The sequence below is a fragment of the Lutjanus erythropterus genome, chromosome 22, assembly GCF_056507025.1.
Source record: "Lutjanus erythropterus isolate fLutEry1 chromosome 22, fLutEry1.hap2, whole genome shotgun sequence".
NCBI classification, from domain to species: domain Eukaryota; kingdom Metazoa; phylum Chordata; class Actinopteri; order Lutjaniformes; family Lutjanidae; genus Lutjanus; species Lutjanus erythropterus.
Window position 1 is genome coordinate 2,944,987 of NC_139338.1, and position 18,618 is coordinate 2,963,604.

Sequence of the window (18,618 nt, forward strand, 5' to 3'; positions counted from 1 at the left end):
GATTGGTGACACACATCAGCATCTGACTGTGAGTGTTTGGGTTGTTTGTCTCAAATTGTCCAAAAAATTGTCTTGGTTTTCTTTTTTTTACTGACATTCCAATATTCTACTTTGATAAATTACCTCAAAATTAATGTAAAATGTGATCAGTCAATCCATCACCAGCTGAGCTGAATCAGACTGTTGTTATCAGTGTAGTTACTAAATAACTGTTTAAAGAGTCTCTGTCATTAACTTTAGTTTTTTAGCAATTTGTGCTACAGTAGCTCCTCTGTGGGATTGAACTGGCTAGCTTTCACTCCCCACACTCATCAGTGAGCTTTGGACATCAATATCAATGCTAAAAATCATCGAGAACCCAGATATAAGCACTAAAAATAGATATGATTCCAGATATCAATGCTAAAAATTGTCAGGAACCCACAGAAACACACTAAAAATGATTAAGAAACCAGATGTTAAGGCTGAAGAATGCAAGAACCCAGATATCAATGCTAAAAACCATCAAGAACCCCAACCTCAAGAACCTCCTGGCTAAGAACCCAGATAATCACACTAAAATGGTTTAGAACCCAGATATAAGTGCTAAGAATAGATACGATTCCAGACATCAAGGCTAAAAATCAGCAAATACCCAGATATCAATGCTAAAGATGGTTAAGAAACCAGATGTCAGCACTAAAAATGTTGAAAAAGACAGATATTAATATTAAAAATGATTCACTGGTTGTCCTTCCTTGGAACATTTATGGTAAGTACTAACTATTGCATACCAGGAACACCCCACAAGACCTGCTGCGTTGGAGATGCTCTGATATAATTTGGCTCTTGTCAAAATCACTCCTCACGCTGTCCATTTTTTCTGCTTCTATAACATGTCAATTTGAAGAACTGGCTGTTCACTCGCTGCCTAATATATCCCACCTCTTGACAGGTTGCATTGTAAAGAGATGATCAATGTTATTCACTTCACCTGTCAGTGGTTTCAATTCTGTGGCTGATCAGTGTATATAGAAAGCTAGGAATAAAAGTATGACATGTGACACTTGTTTTGTAAGTGGGTTGGAAAATGAATGCAGCAGTCCAAACAGTGCGTAGTAGCCATAGACTGTTTGTAATCCTGTTCAATATACAATCAGCAATGGTTGAAGTGAGTTGTTTCCCCTCCTCCCCAGACACAGCAGAGACAGGCAGGCTGCAGGAGCTCTGCAGGAGCTCTGCAGGAGCTCTGCAGGAGCTCTGCAGGACCTCTGCAGGAGCTCTGCAGGAGCTCAGGATGTATATATTGACAATAACAAGCGAGGATGAATCCTCCTCTGTAAGTTGATCAGCTGTTTATAACTGTTAATTGTCTGTCAATATAAAGTTAGTCCTGTTATCCTGAAAGCCAAAGCTCACTGCTCTGAAAATACACAGTGGCTGCCCTTCTCACCACCTGCCAAACTCCACTAACATTTTGCTCAATTTAACAGTTATAAATGTCTGCACCTTCTACAAGATAATGATTTCTTACAAGTCATAAAGCAGTTATTTACCCATCTGGCAAAGATTCTGCATTAATTTCAACTGATTCATATGAAACAGGCAAACAATAGTTATTCAAGTCTGGAATGGGACTTTCTAAGAGGGACACCGCAGCCGCATCGTTCGTGTCATCTTTCCTTGATCTCTGATGACACATCGTGGTCACTTTATCATTAATTACAATATAAAGGTATTACAGATTTTTCCTTTAACTGAATTACAGATTAAAAAAGGAAATATCCAGTCAGGGCAGAACCTCACTTAACTGACAAGAAAAAGAGTCACCAGTGTCAGATAAGATAAGAGTAAAAGTTCTTTTTATTTTAACATGTTTGAATTCCCTGACAAATAGTAGCTTACAGCTGTTTTCTCTCTGATTTACATTCACCAGATATTTTAGAAAGAACTTTGTTGTCATTTAGTGAAAAAGGGTGGGATGGAGGCTCCTGACAGCATCCTGTATTATAGGAGATGAATAGGAAAGAGGAAAACAAGCGACCTGGTGAATTACTTTATATCAAACACTGACTAAAAATAATAAGTTGGAAAAGAAGACTTCCTAATATATTTCCATATTCCTGTAGCTCAGACTGAGATACTCCGAACATAACAGGAGCTTCAGAGCTGGTTTTCCTCCAACACACAGGCACACACCTTGTGCTTTCTCACTGGCAGGTGTGTGATTTGTGTGTAGCGCTCTGAGAAAAGATATGCCCTCAGATGGTTTCTTATCAGCACCTTCTACTTTCCTCCCACACCAGCCGTCACTCACACACAGTTCTTGGCTGCAGCCGTGCAGACGCTGCTCCGAAGAAAACCAACTGCGGGGAAGACTGAGCTACTTCAGGGTCTCTAGAGGAGGAATCAAGAGAGGGCCGTCTGACTGTAGCACCCCTCCAGCAGTGGTTGAACATGACCCCTTCTCATTTGGAGGGTTAGCCCGGCCCCCCTGGCCCCTGCAGGGAGATTACTGCGGAAGGTCTGAGAGGGGAGAAGAAAATGCACATGGAGTTTTGACATGTCAAGCTGGCATCGGGGAGAGACATTTGGAGCTAAAATTGGAGCTATAACCCAAGGCTTTGAGGGAGAAGTTCAGCTTAATGTTCACAGACTGTTAAAAATCAGATAAAGGAAAAGAGCTTCCTTTATCATCTCAACTAATAATCAGACATGCTGAAATCTTTTACTTGTAAGGGAGACAGACTTTTTTTTTTTACTAACTCCAAAAGACCATGCTACAACATGACACGTCAAAGAAATGAGTCATACTGACAAACAATTATGCAATTTCTCTAATGCAATTAATGCAATTACCAATCAAGGTAGAAATAGAAATGTCAAGTTGGAGGAACCAAAAAATCAAATTATAGCACTGAAGATTATAGGTTTGGGTACAGACATGGGGGACATAATGTGGTTGTCCAAAATAAGGGATGCCCAATTCTTTGGGGCAACTAAAATGACATGTTGGGCTAGTGAATCTAGTGATTCACTTGCTAGAACTGTAATCATGCATGAAAAGTTAAGCCCATCAAGGCCCAGTGCTGACAAAATTCTGTCAAACCCAAACCTGTCTCTCATTAGCATATTTTCTCCTGAACCCAGTTACAGCCTCCCTCTATGTACCAAGCAGTGGGAGTTTTCAGTGACAGGGACAATACATGAGGAGACTTTGATTTGGCAATGACAAAACTGAAAAAAAAAGTAATACTAGTACTACTAATAATAACAATAATAATAGTACAGCCCAAACTTGACACAAGGCCTTGAAATATATAAGAAATACGGCCCGACCCAACCCAAACCCGCTGGGACAATGCAGAAAAACATGCATTAAGGCCAAATGTGCAAGCAGTTTATTTCTAATCATTTTTCCTTTGATTGTTATATGCTGACCTCTAATGGGTTTAGTAAGTATGACAGGAGAAATAATAATAAGCAAGAAAGTCTGTGTTATGATTATTTTCTAAACATACCCAAATAGTTTTATTGCCTAGATCTACCTAAGTAGTTTTTATGGCTAAACCTAACCAAATTCTAACTGTTTTACAATGTAAACTATTTGTGTAATGTCACATGATGTTATGTGACATAGTTAAGTTCAGGTAGGTCTGTCACTACTGGTACTCTCCACTGGTACTATATGTTGTCTTCTGAGTCATTGGCAGTCTACCTATTCTGTCAATTATCATCAGTTTTTCGGAACTGATGATGAAAATAGCTCAGTAGTGAGCCATCTCACTTCCATTCACCTCTATGTAGACGTATGTAGTGCCGATCAGCTAAAAATGGCGGCAGGTAAAGACAAAGTTTAAGAGCTAATACACAAAGTAGCATTTCAGTTATCCTGGAAACAGGAGGTTAGTTGGGTGGCAAAATTTCAACTATATGTTGTGCAGTTTACTGAGAGTAAAACAATTAAAACATCATCACAAGACACATCAAACACACACTAAATGTGAAAACATTGTGCACTGTTTTGGTATGGATTTCCAGATTGAACATGTTTCTTCAAAGCAGTGCGTAACAATGTGCAACAGGCTTTGAGATACATTTTCTTTTACTTTAAACATCACTGGGTGCCAGAACAAGACCTGATAGTGTCTTCCCTACATGGCAGCTAAAAGGGTTGCCGATAATGCCTCTTTCAGGGCCTTAATGGTGCTTGCATGAAACATGAACACTGAAGCAATTCAGGTAATTGTAAAATTGAAGCATCGATGTAAAGACAGAGTTCACCTCCAGAGTTTTGCATGTTGTGTCCTGTCTGTCCTTTAACAGTCCTCAAGTACCAGAAATGTTGTTCATCATCACTTTGCTAGTGAAAAGAATTTTCTGTCCACATGTCTATATGTATTTACAAAGGTCCATATAGACCACCACTGTCTACAGCACTGCATTCACCTTTGTCTCTTCTCTTTCTCAAGAGCTACATTGTTACAACCTTTTTCAGTGCCTGTATGTTTATTGTCTGAAATTTTGACTCTTTTTCCATTTTGGGCTAACTTTTGACTCTGGCCAGCACATTCTCCTGGATGTACTGCTTAACATCCATGCCAATGTAAAGGACACATGGAAGTATATGAGACAGTTACATCGACTGAATGAGGCAGATCTATTTTTGTATGTAAAAGAGGCATAGATGAGCCTTAAGATGAGGGAACAACAGTGTCTAGATTCTCGTTGTTTGTCCGGCCTGAGTCTCATTTCGTCTGTTTTATTTTCATGACCAGACATCAGCCAGGAGCAGCCAAGCTGGGTGAGCATGGTTCTTGTCCCCACTCTCCTCCTGGGGTGTTTTTCGGCTGATCTGGCTGGGTGGTTGAAAGATGCTGTGTGCATTGTTGATCTTTCAAGGTCCACCGCTCTTTAATCCAAACTCCACGCTACCTTTTCCAATGCCTTTGAGTGTGTTTCTGTCAGGGGTAATACATGTTTCAGTAGTTATTAGTTACTATGTTGTTGTTCTATAACTGCTAATGAATAAAGCAGGGAATTTTTTGTGGAAGTAGATTTCTGACCCGCCTGCCCAACAAGGATCCTGTCTGAGGGGCCACAGTGTCAAACCACTGCTCTAATAAACCAGTTGCTCTGAACAATAAAGAGAGTGAACAGGAAAAGTACAAAGGTGTTGTACTAACTGTCCTTTGTAAAGGTTAACCTCTCCAGCTGACACATATAACAATGAAAGAATATCCTGAGGGGAGACTTGTTTCTGCAGTTTCTCATTTAATAAACAGTAAGATGAGCAGAAATGGATTGTGGACTATTGATATTTGGCATCATAATAAAGTACAGATCAGAATTCGCCCTATGATGTGAGTCATGATTTGTTATAAACTCTGTTCTCTTTGCTGAAAGTAAAACAGCACTTTGTGTTTTCTATCTCATTTTTATTCTTTTTTGTTATGTATGCTCAGCAAATTCAAATCAGTCAATATTTTCCTCCCCTGTGATGTGCAGAATGGATTTCTCTCTTTTTTTCCAATCTATTTTCTTTATAATCCTTCACTCTAATCCCTCTCTCCTCTTGATCTCCACAGACCATCCACGTGGCCATCGTGTGTGCAGGTTACAACGCCAGTCGAGACGTGGTGACACTGGTTAAATCTGTCCTGTTCCACAGGTACAACAATGATCCTTTTTTTACTTCTTACACCAACCTGGTCTCCTAGAAATTACACTTGTATACAACTCATTTACAACAGGATGCAGTGGTGTAGAATAACTCACTGCTCAAGTACTCAAGTACTTAACTTGTACTTTACTTGAGTATTTCCATTTTATGCTACTTCATGCTTCTACACTACAAAATTAAATATTGTACTTTTTACGCCATGTTTTTTGTCAGTTTTAGCTACTAATTAATTTTCAGATGAAGATTTTAAATTATTTTTCATGCAAAAACATTTAATGGCTCCAGGTTCACAAATGTAAGGTTTGGACCGCTGGTTGGACAAAACAAACATTGTCACTTTGGGTCACTGTTCTGACATTCCTAATTTTCAGAATTTTTACCAACCAATCATTCAGTTAGTTAATGGAGAAAATAATCAGCAGATTAATCTATCATTAAAATTATATTTAGTTGCAGTTTTATACAAAATAGTTCAAAATGAGCCCCATAAAGCTGCAACAAATAATCCATTAGTTGTCGAATATTGAATTCTATACTAAATTGTCAACTTTTATGATAATCAGATAATTGTTTTGAGTCAGTTTTTGCGGACAAGTTGTGGACAAAACAAAATGATTATGATTATAATGGTACATTTTTACACCTTTTACATATTACACATTTATTACACATTACACATTTTACATATATAAATCTTTACATAAATACATTTTCACCTAAAAAAGGAATTTGAGTGTTTGTATTAATAAGTGGTAAAGTTTTTGTTTTGTTTTGTTTTGTTTTGTGGTAGGACATGATTTGTCCCAGTTCTAGAGAAGTGGTAATTTACAAATGTGATATAAATACTTTTACTTAAACAAGTAACTGAATACTTCCTCCACCACTGACAATGATACATGTTGTAGGGAACATAAAATGTCAACTGGATTATGTGTTACTAAGTGGTTAAAAATACTGAATTTATCACATAATCCATTTCATTTGTTTTTCACCGAAATATCCAATTATATGTTGCTGGAGGTGGAGGGTGTATGAGGAAAATGTACAGAGCATAATATAACAGGCAGGGACCTTTGTTTTATTCCCATCACCTTCAGGGCCAAACTGGCATCTTTTAAATATTTTATAATCCATTTTCATAAGAAGATGTTTCATCATTGGATGGGTTTTATATAAAATTTTGCTTTTACCACCAGCTACATGCTTGGGATGCATCATGACTCTATCTTAACCTCAAACAAAGGTTAACCTTCACTTTGTCTCTGGGGGTTCATCGCAGTCATCCAGGTTGTTCTATAAATTATACAACAATGTTGACTGAGTATTGGCAGAACTTGTAATTTTGCAACAATCACATCAGTTAAATTAAAGATGCCTCTTTAATGGATGTTCTGAACCCTTTTCTGATGGAAGAGTGGCGTACCTGGCAGTATTGTCACCACTTTAACAAAAACACTTCTCATCAAAGGGGTGCCAGCAAGAGAAAACCTGTGATAAAACAGATTCAGGTTAGACCTGAATGATTTAAAAGACAAGCCAGCGCTCCCATAGGTTGATGTATGAGCACTTATCTGTTAAATAGCGTGAAACATCACTTGATGTTCGCTGTGTGCCATTAGTCTTATGTAAACATGAGTAATGAATGGTTTATTTTGTGCTGGAGGTAGGGGACACATTAGTAATCAGTCAGTGTGCATTCAGCATCACAGCTTCTAACAGCACTACTTCTTAATTAGCTCTGGAGTTGCAGGTGAATTAATCATAAGTGCGATGATAATTTCATTTTATATCACTAAGAAACTTTAGCAGCTTTAACTCCTGCTGGCAGACATGTCTTCAGACTGTCTCATTTAGTCTCTTTTTTATGACCAGAGAGACTCAAGCAGCACATTATCCAGCCAGAATTAAACAATTAGAGGAGACACGTAAGATTCCTGTCAGGTTAAAAATATTCTACCTGATAGCACCACAGGGGTTTTAGAAGAGAATCACTGAGTCTGTTGTTTTTATTTAGAAACATGCTAATTTTGCTCATGCTTGAAAAGTGTGAGTGGTTTCAAAGAAGAATCCAATCCAGTCAGGTCTTGATTATAAGTAAAGACAGGTGAAAAATTTGCATCAAAAATCCCGCCCCTTTTCCTCACAATTCTCAATCAGTCAAACAATTGATTGGTTGAAGAACAGGTAGAGTTTCAATTGACCAAGATTTTCTTTGGTTGGCTACAGCCCTACAAAAGCTGAGGTTATCCTCTCAGGTGTTATCATCTGATATTCCTCCTAAATGGACATGATCTCAGATGGTATATCCACATACCAGCTCAGAAATCATATGAAAAGATGTCAGTAGTCTCTGTCCTTAATCTATTGTAATGTAGCATCAGCAAATCCCTCACTGAGTAGGCCTGTGGAAGATTTAAAATACATAAATTAAAACAAATCAAACAAAGACAGAGGGAAATTAAATCCACATTATGAATCACAATGTACAGAGGAAACCTCTTAATGTGATCACAGTCATAGTGATTAAATGCTCATATGGATCATAAAGCTTGGAACAGAATCATTCCTATACAAACACTAATTTGCTAATAGGAATATAAGTAGTCCACTTACAATGTTCATTTTGGGTGATTTCATACATACTATCATATGGAACAGATTTTTATAGCTACAGTATTTTTTTTTACTTTACTCCTATACAAACATAGTCTAATTAAAGCTCATGACAAACTGCCAAGAAACAAGCCAACAAGATGCAACTTAGTGTTCCTCAGATTATCTTGTGTAGTCTACTCAAACAAGGAGAAACAGTCTGCTGGTGATGGAGACAGAAAAAGCACCTGTGGTTGAAGCCCTGCCACATAATGCCTTCTTTAACTGTCCCTGTATGAGGGGAAATTAGTAAAGATGTCTGTCAATTGGTCAATTAGATATTCAGTTAGACCTAATGTGATCAGTTTGACCACTATAAGATGTTTCCATTGTATAAGTAGAAACAATAAGTGGTGTCCCTGTGGCATGCAAACCCACAGGAAACCATTTTAAGGATTCAAGGACATTTATTTTCATTATACAACAAGATTACAGTTGTAGTTACTTCACATACACCCAGGAAATTATTCAACTGTGACTGTTTGAGCACAAAGCATCATCAGTGTAAAAATGGAGTCCTCCCCTGACTCTTGTGTGTTGCATCCTGTTAGCTCAGAGTATGATCTGTCCTTCAGGTGCATCCTGATCCAGGATGTCATAGAACAGGTCTCTGTGTGTGCACAACAGTCTCTGGTTTCCCGTCATTTGGCCTGCTTGAGTCCCATTTCTTCTATTTCATTTTCCTGCCTGAACATTATCCAGGAGCAGCCTTAGGTCCCAGGTGTAGCATGGCTCTTATCTGCTCACCTCCTCTCCTCGTGGGGTGGTCACCTGTGGTGGTGCATCCAGCTGATCTGACTGCATGTTTGAAAGATGTCGAATGCATTTGTTGATAATCCCAGGGTCCACTGCTCTTAAATTCAACCCTACATCTTCATTTAACAAATACCTAAAAGTGCATTTCTGTCATAGGTGATGTGTGTGTCAGCAATAAAGCAAAAATCATCTTCCTACATGCACAGCTGCTGCTGCTACTTGTATTGCAAGTAATAAATTGTATTGTAAAAGGCTGCCTTTCACAGCCATCAGCTTGATCAGCAGATCAACAAACATGAGGTTACAGAAAATAAGATAAATCACAGGTTATAAGAGTTCATGTTCAGGTGCCTCCTTGTAAAATAATGATATAAAAATCAGGTCCAACATAGTTCAGATAGAGTTGCCAGACTTTGTAGAACCGATCTGCTTTGGTATGTAGAACACTTGTAAGATATTCCAAAGGGAGCAGCTCAAATATAACTTTACACCAGCTGCTAACAGAAGGGCTCTTATCACCAGTCCACTGTGATAATAATATATTTTTTCCTAGAAGCAAAAGTAAGAATGTTATATAAGCTTCTGCTGGCTACAGTAGTTATATTTCTACTTGTGCAGCCTGAAGTCAAACACATTGGGTCAATTTCTAAATGTCTGTTAAATCTTTTTTCCATTTCACACAATATTTCAGACCAGTATTTCAGTAATTTATGACATGACCATAGGCAGTGGTCATTTGAGACACGGAGAGAAAGTGAGGTGTTCAAAGAATCCCTTCGTCAAGGGGGTATAGGTTTGATTACAAATACACAAATACCAGTCATTGACAGTTCCTTCTCTCATGCACCTCTAATCCTCTGTGTATTATTTGGAGACATACCACTCATTACATCATTCACAAACTAAGAGACACCTTCCCTGGTTGTTGAAACAGCATTATCTAAGCTGCAGAAATCGCAGGAGGATCATACTTTTAGTTATATAATTCCCTGTTGGTAAGAAAAAATGTTGTTTTTGGAGCTGGTATCTGATAAGCCAGGATCTCACATTCATGGCAAAAATTCAGGATTGTTAGTTGTGGGGGTAAATGAAGAAGTTAATTTGATCCTCCCCTCCAGATGGCAGGCTGATCACCATGCTTTTAAAGCACTGATCGTTATCAGAGATTAAAATATTGATATAATAAGCATTAATGTGCCCTGTGATGAACTGATGACTTGTCCAGGGTGAACCCCACCTCTCGCCCAATGCTAATTGCTAATAACCAAGGAAGTAGCTCTGTCCCTATGGACTTGGCCTGGGTTGCCAGTTCAAGTCCAGCAGTCACCACTGTCGAGGTGACCTCGAGCAAGGCACTGAACCCCAACAAATGCCTGGGGCACCTGTTTCTGGGCAGCATCCATCACTCTACCACCTCTCCCTCAAAACTGCATGTGTGAATACAAGCCTATTTGTAAAATAATTAGCAATGGAATGGGACAGATAAAGGATGCTCTTCTACTCTGCTAACCAGATTCTGGATGAATGAAAGTAGCTTTCAGAACTCAACCCTGAAAGTACAAACACAAGACAGGAAAGAAACTATACTTCAAACCACAGAAATTCAGTTAGAAGCTATAACACACAGACATTTTACCTATTTTCAGTGGCTTTACTCATGTTAAAAAGATCCTGCATGTACATGCTAATTGTAGTGTAAAAATGGACACTAACACCAATATCAAATGGGCCACCATTTGTTTTTATGTTCATTCATATGCAGATATTTGTGGTGTATTGAAGTCTTCAGATGCAGCCACAGACACTTAGATCATACTATTTTGCATCAGAATTGCTGCACTTACCACTTCCCAGTTAAGCCTTTTCTGTAATTCTGAAAATAAGTTTTTAAAAGATTAATGTGTTAAGTGGATGATAATGTTTGAGGAGATGCAGGACGGACACTAGACCTCAACATCACTTGTTCTCAGATTAGGCTCACAAAATAGTTCTCAAAGCATAAAGCAGTCTAAATAATGAAGTATGACGCCCACCTAAAGAATAAATCATAGAGCAGGGTTGAGTTTACAGATTTCCCCATTAATTCATTAGATGACAGCTGATGTTTTGGACAGAAATGGCCTTTTCCATTGAGGACAGGTCACCGGCAGCAGAGCTAATATGCTAACCCCTGCAGCCTCTGTTTAATCAGAGGGGATGTTTAAATGTTGACTCGTTGTTTTGCCGTTGAGTGACAAATATGTGAGAGGACAGACGCCTGAGAGGTCAGACTGTTGGACTGACATCCGATAGTGTAGGGCACTCTGCTGAATGACTGAAAGGATGGGACGTGGGACATTGATTGTCAAGCACCACCTGACCCTGCCATAAACTGACCTGCAGCTTTCATCAGGAAGTCTCTCCTGCTTTATTTCTTCCATATATTGTCAAGATTTTGTGATGAAATATTGAAGATGCTATAAATCCCATGAAACCAGATTTAATTGAATATGCCATCGTTACTGTACTGTACTGTCAGTTAATTTTCAGCAGCGGCATGTTGTTTATCCCTTGCTGTAAATCAAATATTTGCCAGCAGTTCATCTCTTGGCTCAGTGATGGAGAGCCCTGTAGAATGGCTCTCACCGTGCGACTGATGCTGTCCCAGCTGAAAGATGGCCTTTTTCTGCTGCATTCAGTCAGACAGTGGGGCTTCTCATCATTCTGATCTGTCCAGCAGCAGCTCCATATGTCCTGCCGGGATCATCTGAGACCAGAAAAACAACAGCATCAGTCATCTGCTTAAAAGCTTGAAATGACCTATGTGGATGTACTCTTGACAAGTGACCTCTTGTGGCTGTACCAGTGATAACTGTCCCCTTTCTGAGCTGAAGTGGAGTTAGTAGACCAAGAAACCTCTTTATGGGTGGATGGTTGGGCATACAAAGCATCTGACTTCAACACTGGGAACATGGTTCTTGTCTCCTCTCAACAGTGAGGAGACAAGAGGGTTTCTTTTAATCATGACCACAATCTTTCTCTAAACAAGACAAGAAGTAATAGCTGAAGAATCATTTGGATCATTTTTGTAAGAACTGACTGACAGCATTTTGCCATTAAATGTGATGAACTGTTTGGTTTGTCATCCTGCAGACAGGAGCACCATATCAGCCAATTCTTGTGGCTCTTTTTGGAAGCAAATGACAACCTGTTTTTTTAGCATGTGGACATAGGATGGATAATCCACAATTAGCCATGAGACTGGCACACTATTATTCAGAGGGGACCAGCTTCACCAAAAAATGACTCAATATGATTTTTTGTAACCTATTAGCAGTTATATGTTACATAAAAGTGTTATACTTCATCTGAAACCTGGGAAGCTGAACATTAATTTGAGATGCAGCTCAGCACTGTGTGCCAGGTTAATCTTGTCATAAATCCGTGCTAAACAGGGTTTCTTTAGGGACATATTTACATTTTAAAGGTTTAGAGTAGGGTTGGGCAATGTCTGCTATGTTGACATATGGCAATGTCCACAGTGAAACATTGCAATGGACAATGGCCTACGAAGCGCAAAGAAGAAAATTGCCTTGCACGATTTAAAGAAACACACTAATAGCAGTCTGCAGAAAATAAACACTGCTGAGACCAATGTAATGTATAGGGACATAGAGACATGGTACAATGACCAACAGCAATGCCATTTTAGTAACTCTCCCACATGTCAAAAACATACAGCAACTCTGAGGGGGGACACTGCCCCAAATACAGAGGACTTGTAAATCACAATGTTACGTTGGTAGAGGGCTCAGTGGCCAATAACTGTCCATCATTGCAGTGGATAATGGCATCATCTATTGGCCAACCCTAGTTGAGAGTGTTAAAGGGCTTTGAACATTATGATGGAAGTATATGATGCCCATTCCCATGCTATCATCTCAGAAGTTATCCCAGCAGTTTTGGGGTTGGATACCATTTATTACACAGATTTGGTGCATAATTTACCAATCTTTGACCATAAACATTAGCACACCAAGATCTTGAGGAATACCGCAGAAAAATTCATGCTGTGACTTTGGGATCAAAAACTATTTTCCATAAGGTTGGCAGGTGTCCATGTACAAATAAACTCTTTCTATCACATAACATACACTATACCAAGAGACTGAAGAAAAGAGGAACAATACATTAGAAAAATATAAAACAAATTAATAAAAAATAATATATAATCCAAAAGTTCTTTCTCCTGTTCTCTTACAGACTTCATCAAGTTACATTTAACCACATTATAGTCCATTAAATATATCTAGAACAGTTCATCATCAAGTTACCGCTACACCAACCATACCCCTACACTTTTAATTACTAGTTAACCCCACCCTAACCCTCCCCTGGGTCTCCCAAATTCCATTATACATTTATGATCATTTGTGGTATTTCATTTCCACACAATGCATAATAAACAGAAAAACAGAATAAATAAATAAATGGATTGCATTTATATTATATCATATTTCTCGCTGCAGCATTTTGGAGATTTCTGTAAGAATTCTATTTTTGGATGATTAGATGGCGAATACATATCTGTTTAAGGGATTGGTCAGCGACCCACTAATTGTCAATATACGTTGGACAGCCATCCATCCCCTGAATGCCCCAGGTCTCTAGTTTTATCAGAGCAATCACTATTGGTCAGTTTGGTCTCACTACAATGAAATAGTTACTATTGGGACCAACATCATTGCACATGAATACAGCTGGGCTCACTGAATCCACAAGAGCTTCAGCTTTCCAGTCAGATCCAATTCATGAAATTCCTGTACTGTTTATGGACCCCAGTATGCAGGAATATTCGAAAATTAATTATATGAAAATAACACATTTCTGCTGCATGGTTTTACCCAAAACTATAAAGTGGACATGTCTGTAAAGAGGAGACTCTTGGGTACCATAGAACCCATTTTCATTCAGTTGTCTTGAGTTAGAGGTCGAGAAACTCTCTTGAAAATGGCCCTGCCAGTTTTTCCTTCACCAAAATTCAGCCTAAATTTGGAGCATTATTTAGCCAACTTCCCGACAAGCTGGCATGGCATGATTGTTACCAATAAATTAGGGTGTTCCAGGTTTCATATGATATCATCTACCCTTAAAACTGAGCTTACTACAGCCCCTAAAAGATAGTAATGTGTGTCCCTGCAGGGTTAAACCAGATCTAGATGTTTTTTGTACTTTCTGTATGGAAGCCCATGAATGAAATTAATTGTTATGCAGTATGTTTAACAAAGCACAATACTTTGGACTGGACATTGCAACCTTTTGCCAACCATGGAGGAGGTTGGTTTTGGTTTTGAAGGAAAAAAGATGGAGCCATGCACCTCTGAAGTGGTTTGGTGCAGAAATGCAAAAGCATGTAATTAAAACCCTTAACTGTTGTGAAGCAGGGATGGATTACTGAATGGACCTAGTGGGCACAGGTCCAGGGGCCTCAGTATGACTGTAAACGATCCTAGTTAGAAAGTCAATTAAAGGACTACAAAGAGACTCAAATAGAAAAACAAGCACACACACACACACAGTGCCCAGTTAATGTTACATGTCTGAGACAAGTTGAACTTGAGGATCTGTCTTCAGGTCAGGATGTGACAGAGGTTGACATATTACATTATGTAACTACACAATCTCAATTGAGAGATTGTTATGAAACAACCAATACTGTGCCTTTGGGTACTGGAATAAGTATTAGGAGAGAAAACGTTGGATGGATGCATCCAAACTCTACACACTGTGGAAGTAACTTCCTCTTTCCATGAAGGTAAAGCTTAGGTTCAGGACAGACCTTCACTGCTCTCTGCAGATGTGAGCCCAATGAATCAGTATCTGTGTCTCCTCTGAACGTCTTTAGCGGAACAAGATATTAATATTGCATTATGAAGATTAGATGATGAGATTAGCGCGGGCACAGCTCTGATAATCAGGATGTACTTGACATATTTGCTTCCTTATCGGTATAATCCCAAGCATCCAGTCAAAGGCTTGTTGCTGTTTGTCCAGAGGATGTGAAGACCGTTTCTATTTGCTCTGCCGCTGCTGACAGCTTGTATGGAAGCAGAGTTCCGATACATTTTGACAGCTTCCAGCCCCTAGTACTTATTGAGCAAGTGCAGCTGACACATTCATTCCCAAAGTCATTCAGCGCAAGACACCCCAGGGTGCTCACATCCTCAGCTCAGTGTCACTATCTCTTGACCTGATTTGGAAGTCCTGAATACCTATTTTGCACACGCACACACACACCCCTCTTGTATGTGTGTGAGCTGATGTAAGATACAGATTATACAGGCTTCTCTGGATGAAACTTCGGTCATACTGTCTGATGAATCATCTTCTCTATGGTGTGTCTGCTTTACCATCCTCAGGGCTGACTGCATGCACACATCCACAAACTACAGGATGTCTTTGAACCTGACTAAACAATCTCTACTCAAGGTCCAATTACTTGTTTGATCTGGAACTATCAATCATATCTGACTTAAATTCACATTTACCAGGAGTGCTCAGTTGGTAGAGCGTTAGTCCCATGTACTGAGGCTGTTGGTCCACTGCAGTGGTCACTGGTTCAAATCCCACTTGTGACCCATTTGCTGCATGTCATTCCCCCTCTCTCTGCCCCCTTTCCTGTCATGTCTTCAGCTGTCCCTATCCAATTAAAGGCAAAAGCCCAAAAAATCTTAAAAAAATAAAAAATAAAAAGTGCTGATCAGTGTTGACTGATGTGGCATCAGTAAAAAATAGACTCAGCTCTTATTTGCAGCTGTGCCTGGTAGAATTCAGTTATTAGATAGTCTCATTTTCTGTTTGGGGCGGTTTTAAACATTCATTCATTGGATGCTGCTTTTGCTATTCACTTTCGCAGACTTTGTCCCTTGGTGACCACCGTAGCATCTGTCTGGATGGCATTGAGGAGCTAGCTTCTTAGCCAATGTTAACTTGCAAACACTCTAGTTTTTGGTGGATTTGCTTTCTTTTTAATGTTAACCCATTACCAATAAATGCCTTAAAAATCTTGTTTGGGAAAGACTTAAATATTAATTTATTGGATGCTTTAACCATGGTCTAAAATTCACTCCAGGTGTAAACTGCCTGTGGGTTTTCTTTCTTTCTCTAGTGCTTCTGTTTACCTGTTAATCTCCAGTGTTTCAGAGCATCCCTTAGCTACAGTATGTACTTAAAATTGACTAAACAATCTCTACTCAAGGTGCAATTACTCACTTGATTTAGAGCTTTCAATCACATCATACAATCTGAGCAGATGGAACTGTAGGATCCATAAAAAGTCTCAAATTGTCTTAATTTCTGGTTTGGAAGGTCTTATACATAAATTTATTGGATGCTGTAAACATGGCCTAAAAACCACTCCAATTACAAAATGCCAGCACATTTAATCTTTGACAAAATCACCAGGAGTTGAAATCAAATGCATCTGTTATCTTGTTGCAGTCTCTTTTTTTAGATATTTGTGTTCACAAACTTGATCCTCTGATGACCACCGTAGCGTCTGTCCAGATGGAGGAGCTTGCTAGTTCATCTGCAGGCATTTCAGTTTCTGTAGGTTGATTTTCTTTCTAATTTTAATCATTTCTCCAGTGCTTCTGTTTAGCCATTAATCTCTAGTATTTCAGAGCAAGTCTCATTCATGTCATTGCATCTATTAACTTGACCTGGTGATTAAATACTCGCCCAACTCCACCAATATTTGGACGAGAGATGAGCTGTAAAAAGTGGAGTAATCAGTTAAATGAGACAGGATGAAATTTACCCACGACAAATATGTTTTTTTTTTGTTTCAATTTAATATATGTATTTAGACAAATGTTCCTTGTCTCAACCAGGTTGCCTTACATATCATTTAGAAGTGACAATATATGCATTTACTCAGAAGGGTATACCTATACTTTCACATTTGATGTCCAGTTTTATTGCAAAATTGGCCTTAAATTGAATGAAAAAGTCTGATGTTTAACTTGCTGATACACAGACAGCCTGTTTGTTTGGTCCTAAAGTTCCTGTGAAAATATGAGTACATGATCAAGGGTGGATTTTTCATACCACAGTTGGAGAGGACATAAACAAAATGAACCTGGTTAATTCTTCTCATCGCTACAAAGTCTGTTGCAACTATACCGCCCTACCTTGTTCTCATTCGGTGTTGTCTGCCTGGTCTTTTGTTGCAGTTGCCAGGTTTCAGAGGGACAGAGACAGTGTAAGCATAGTAAAAGCTGTCAGTGCACGGTATGATGTGAGACAGACAGATCCTCTGTGCTGTTGCCAGAGAAATGCTGACTGAGATTACAGCATGCATAGGAATAAATTACAAATTAATAGATTTGTGTATATTTCTCATTTTCCCCTGGTGTTCTGAATAACTGACTAGATTCCTAGCTACTTAATTCATATATTAAATATTTTGGCAGTGAAAAGAGACCCATGGCTGTAGGTCAGTAGGCGACCAAACTACTGCAGGGCATTTGATGGGGGAAGTATGCAGTCTTTCAACACATGAAAACATGTTGTACTGATATTGGATATTGGGAGTAGGTCTGCACACTTGCATATGATAAATCCACTGATAAAAAAACGTTGTGTCTTAAGTCAAAGCAACAACAAAGGCAAGAAATGGGAATCGATTGAAATGGGTCCACATGGCCATCATACTTAAGAAAGGTTTTACAAGTAAAGGCTGGGCCTTACACAACAATTATTATCACTATGGTCAATAAGATGCCTGAGTTTTTAGAACTGATAGAAGATATTATAACCAGACCCCAACAACTAGAAGCTGAAGTTCTCAATTGTTAAATCTTGTCTGAACACAAGCAGTTATGTAATTTTCCCTGATAAAATTCAGACTGAAGTTTGCAAAATTATTATTTAGATCATGAGCTATCTGCTTAAACAAGAAGTAAACAAAACTATATATCTGACCAAGCATTTAATGCCAGCTGTTGGTGCATGACACTTGTTGATGCTCAGTGTTATGGACACACACATTGTTTTGTAATAAAAGCTCTAGTTGAAGTCAGTTTACTTGTCATGAAGAGTGCTGTGAAACAGGTGGTATTATGTCATCTGAGGCCATGGATCTGTATCATGATGTTGGACAGATGCGGTTGGTAGACATAAGGTGCAATAAAGTTGCATAAAGGGAAATTAAAATCCTGTGTTTGGAGCTTAACCCACATTTCAGACTACAAATCAGGATATGTCAGCTGTTGCTGCCCGGGTGTTCACCTTTTCACCAATTCTTTTTTTTTATTTTTTTTTTAATCACAGTACAGTTCTAAGTAACTGCTCTACTCTTGCAAATGAAAAGGCTGACGCTCTTCTATATTTTTGTTTTTGGAAAAAAAAATGTCTTGTACTCCCTGACTTCCCAACCCTGCTGTGGCTCTTTACTCCCACTGGTTCATTTTTTATATACCTATGTATGTGTATATATAAATATATATATATATATATATATATATATATATGTATGTATAGTGTTTGAAATGTGACCTTTCAAGTCT

The 18,618-nt window shown here is 38.7% G+C and overlaps 1 protein-coding gene across 1 annotated transcript in view; it reads left to right on the forward strand.

Annotated features, from left to right (window-relative positions):
* Positions 1-18,618, forward strand: part of large1 (LARGE xylosyl- and glucuronyltransferase 1) — a 161,834-nt gene that overhangs the window by 62,599 nt on the left and 80,617 nt on the right. The window contains exon 4 of the mRNA XM_084710864.1: positions 5,568-5,650. Within this exon, the coding sequence (XP_084566990.1) occupies positions 5,568-5,650 (83 nt within the window). The remainder of the gene's footprint in view (positions 1-5,567; positions 5,651-18,618) is intronic.